Genomic DNA, 4,215 nt, shown 5'->3' on the forward strand with positions numbered 1-4,215 from the left:
ACAGATTTAATCAGATTGGCTCCAAACTTGGTGTATGTAAGTGTGACTATGTTGTGACCAAAAGTTATCACAGGATTTGCCCAATGTTGAATGGCGCGCCCCCTGCCAAGTGTTGAATCTTGAGGTCTCGCCATGAAAAACGAAATTGCTGTAGCTCTGGCATAAATGGTCCAATCTCCACCAAACTTCACATGATTCATATTAGTCCCGCCCTGAACACATTTTCATTACCATATTGCCTGATAATCATAGTGCCACCTAGTGTCGAAAGGAAGTACTTTTTATCGGACACTTATCTTTGGATTAACCTGACATTTCAATGTTGTGGTCTATATTTGATGCTCACAAACATGACATATCATTAGTGTCTACGTGTGCTGCAGAGGGTTTAATTTTGATGTCTCGCCATGAAACAGGAAATTGCAATACTGTTGCCGTAAATGTCCTGATATCCATCAAACTTCAGATGATTCATATTAGTCCTGCCCTGAAAACATTTATATGACCATATTTCCTGATACTCATAGTGCTACCTAGTGGTGACAGGAAGTAGGTCTCAAACACTTATCTTTTGATTTATCTGAAAGTTATATGCTGTGTTGTATATTTGATGTACAAAAACATGATGTATAATTAGTGCGCTATCCAACTCCCTATAGTGGAAAGAGGAAGTGATACAAAATGTGAAATATGTCATTCCAGCACTGTATCAAGGATATGCAGAGTCACTCCTGCATGCGATATCTAACTTTGACAGAAATGAACTGACGCATCAGAAGGCGTCCTGCCAGCCCCCCCGAGTTGCGTGAAGGTGCGAGGGCCCGTTCATCGCTGCTTGCAGCTTTAACCCTTCTAACTCCACGGGTGCGCGGGCGCTCCCACGCGACAGTGTCGGTACTTTGCAGAATATCTCGGGAACCACACAACAAAACTTAATGGGGAAAATTGCTATCACAAGCATACTCTTTGGGCGATCTATGGTGAGCTCGGGGCAATTCTAGCCTTTCGAGAAGGTTTTCAATCCAGCCGTTAAGTGCGGCGTTTTTTCCGGGAACTTCGCACGTGAATTCCACCGTGATAACTCCGTGATAAGTTCATTATTCATTACATTTTGTGATAAAAACGTGTAAATTATGTTAGCGGACCTCCATATTGAAGCTTGATGTAAACGATGATGACTTCCGGTCGGTCTCTCGACCAATGAGATGCTCCGATTTCTTCTTCTTTTGTTTTTATGACGGTGACATCCAATCCCAGCAGCCAAAGATCAGCGTGAGGTGAAATAGTTATCTTCCAGTATCGAAAACAAAGGAATAATAATCTCCCATGGCCAAAACAAAGATAAATAAACATTTACTAACAACTTTTGAACGTGGAAATGTACACAAGCTTTACACACAAGCTTTACGCACTATATGGCATGTGCTTAGTCCGCATTTCCTGTGCGCACGTATGTTTTTTACTGCATTTACTGTGGTTTATGGTAGACAGAAGTTATTGTTATTTGTTTTATATAGAGCAAATTTCGCGGGTAATAATCTCGCGGGTCATAATTTCGCGGTGTTTGTGGTGGGAGAGGAGAGAGTCGGAGAGATAGGTTAGTGAGTTTGAGAGTAGTGAGTTTTATTGATAGAGAGAGTTAGACAGACAAACAAAAAGTTCTTTTCAGAACTACTTGGAGAGGGGAAAGTTCTTTTCAGAACTATGGCGACTGCAAAAAGGTGCTTCACTGTTGCTGAAGCAATGGATTTAGTTTTGAATGGTGGTGGTGACGGACTGGAGCTAATGCTAACCAGCAACTCTGAGTCAGGAGCAGAGTCATTCCTGACAGATGAGGAGGTGGTCTACCAGGAGGGACTTGACCCTGCTGAAAAGTAAGTGGCCTTATTTGAAATAACAAAATAAATAAAATAAAATGTACATATTTTTTTTTTAGTACACCTGTGTTAGGTTGGCTGGTTGGCTGTTTACTGGGTGGGAATGGAGCTCAATAGTCTCATGTTAGCTGTAAAGAATGTGAATGTGTGGGGTTTACTCAGACATTACATAGTGTGAGAACTGAAATGAAAAATAATCTGATAGGCTTTATAAGATCTAATGTTTTTTTTTTTCTTTTTTCTCATATTTTTTGTATTACAGTGTTGATCATCAACAACAGGCAGGCCCTCCTGATACATCGGTTCTCCCTTCCACTTCCTCTGCTGTTGTGGCTGCTCTGCCACTTTCCAGAAGGGGACAAGGAAAAGTGAACTATGCTCTTTCTTCTGAAGAAGAGGAGGAAGAGCCATCAACCTCTGCTGTGCTGCAGCCATCAGTTGGAGGTCCTGGGAGGAAGAGAACCCCCTCAGCAACCAGAAGGGGACGGGCCAGGTCCAGAGGTGGATGCAGGTCCAGGTCTCCTCTTAGGCCACAGTCAGCAGCCTCTGCCACATCCTGGAAAACAGAGGAGCATCCAGACACAGCTCCAGAGCCAAAGAGGTTCCTCCCAGCAAGAACCCCTGGACATCAACTAAGCTCCACCAGTATGTACACACCACTGGACCTGTTCAAACTGTTTTTCACAGATGATGTTGTGAAAACACTGTGTCAGAACACGAACAAACAGGCTGCAAAAAATATTGTACAGGGCAAAAAATATTCATGGACGGACATCACCACCCAGGAATTCCAGAAGTTTTTGGGACTGAACTTTTATTTTGCCCTGGTGAAGATGAACGCAGTCCAGGATTACTGGAAAACTGGTTCCATTTTCAGCCTGACCTTCCCAGCCAGTGTCATGCCACGGAACAGGTACCTGGTAATCTCCTGGAATGTCCACTTGAGTGATCCTGACCAAGATGTGGAGAATGACAAGAAGAAGGGGACACCAGAGCATGACCGCCTGTTTCGCCTGAAGCCCCTTATGGTCTCCATCCAGGATGCCTGTAAGGCCCACTACCACCCCCACCAGAATCTGGCGATTGACGAGCGGATGGTGGCGACCAAGGCTCATACTGGCATGACTCAGTATATGAAGGCAAAACCTACTAAATGGGGTTTCAAGCTTTTTGTGCTGGCAGACAGCAGCAACGGCTACACAGTTGATTTTACTGTGTACACAGGCAAGACCCAGTTTCCATCAGGAGTTGGACTAGCCTACGACACAGTGATGTCCCTGATCAAGCCAGCATACCTGGGCACTGGCTTCCATGTGTACATGGACAATTTTTATACAAGCCCAACGCTTTTCAGGGCACTGTATAATGTTAACATGGGAGCATGTGGCACCTACAGAGACAACAGGAAAGAGTGCCCCCAGACATCTGAAAATGCCCTGCACAAAAAAGTCCCAAGAGGCTCCATCAGGTGGATACGCCAAGGCCCACTCATCTTCGTCAAGTGGATGGATACACGAGAGGTCTCTGTCTGCTCCACGATCCACCGAGCATTTGATGGAGCCACTGTAAAGAGGAGGATGAAAAGTCAGGATGGCAGCTGGATCACAACATCTGTCCCATGCCCAACACCTGTTGTGGAGTACAACAAGCACATGGGAGGTGTTGATTTATCAGACCAGCTGATACAGTACTACTCTGTGCAACACAGATCCAACAGATGGTACCGCACCCTCTTCTACCATTTCATGGACATTGCTGCCACCAACAGCTATCTCCTTCACAAGGATCTCTGCAAGCAGAGGCAACAGGAACCCATGAGCCACAGAGGCTTCCTGCAAGAGTTGACAGCTCAGCTCTGTGGTGTCACGGTGAATGTCCCTCCTCAAAAAGCACAGGGCTCACACATTCCCGTGCCAGTCTCCCATGTAGAGGATAAGGGCAAGAAGGCCACGGCTGGGAGAAAAAAGTGCATCCTCTGCAGAAAGGACAGGCAGGTCCAACAGTCCACCCCCTGGAAGTGTGAGATGTGTGATGTAGCCCTCTGTCTTGTTCCAGACAGAAACTGTTTCAAGGAGTGGCACAAGTGACTGAGGAAGTGAGGGAAAAAACGAGTGGAGAAAAAATGTAAAAATGTAAATTTGTTGTGTTTGTGTTACAATGTTGGGATCTTTTTCTCCTGATAGCCAAGGCCTGAGAGAAACATATTTGAAAATGAAAAAGCTTGTACATTGTTGATCTGTGTCTTTTTTGAATTAAATTCTGTGACATTCAATTTCCGTTTTGCTTTTTCTTTTGTTTTTATACTCATATAACTATTGATCCATTCATGTGGCATCAT

At 44.6% G+C, this 4,215-nt stretch overlaps 1 protein-coding gene across 1 annotated transcript; it reads left to right on the forward strand.

Moving 5' to 3' along the window:
• Nucleotides 1-1,743: 1,743 nt before the first annotated feature.
• Nucleotides 1,744-3,964, forward strand: LOC126385073 (piggyBac transposable element-derived protein 4-like). The gene is made up of 2 exons (XM_050036591.1): nucleotides 1,744-1,874; nucleotides 2,140-3,964. The coding sequence occupies exons 1-2, from the start codon at nucleotides 1,744-1,746 to the stop codon at nucleotides 3,962-3,964; spliced, it is 1,956 nt and encodes a 651-aa protein (XP_049892548.1).
• The last annotated feature ends 251 nt before the right edge of the window (nucleotides 3,965-4,215 follow it).

The sequence above is a fragment of the Epinephelus moara genome, chromosome 3 (genome assembly GCF_006386435.1).
Source record: "Epinephelus moara isolate mb chromosome 3, YSFRI_EMoa_1.0, whole genome shotgun sequence".
Classification (NCBI taxonomy): domain Eukaryota; kingdom Metazoa; phylum Chordata; class Actinopteri; order Perciformes; family Serranidae; genus Epinephelus; species Epinephelus moara.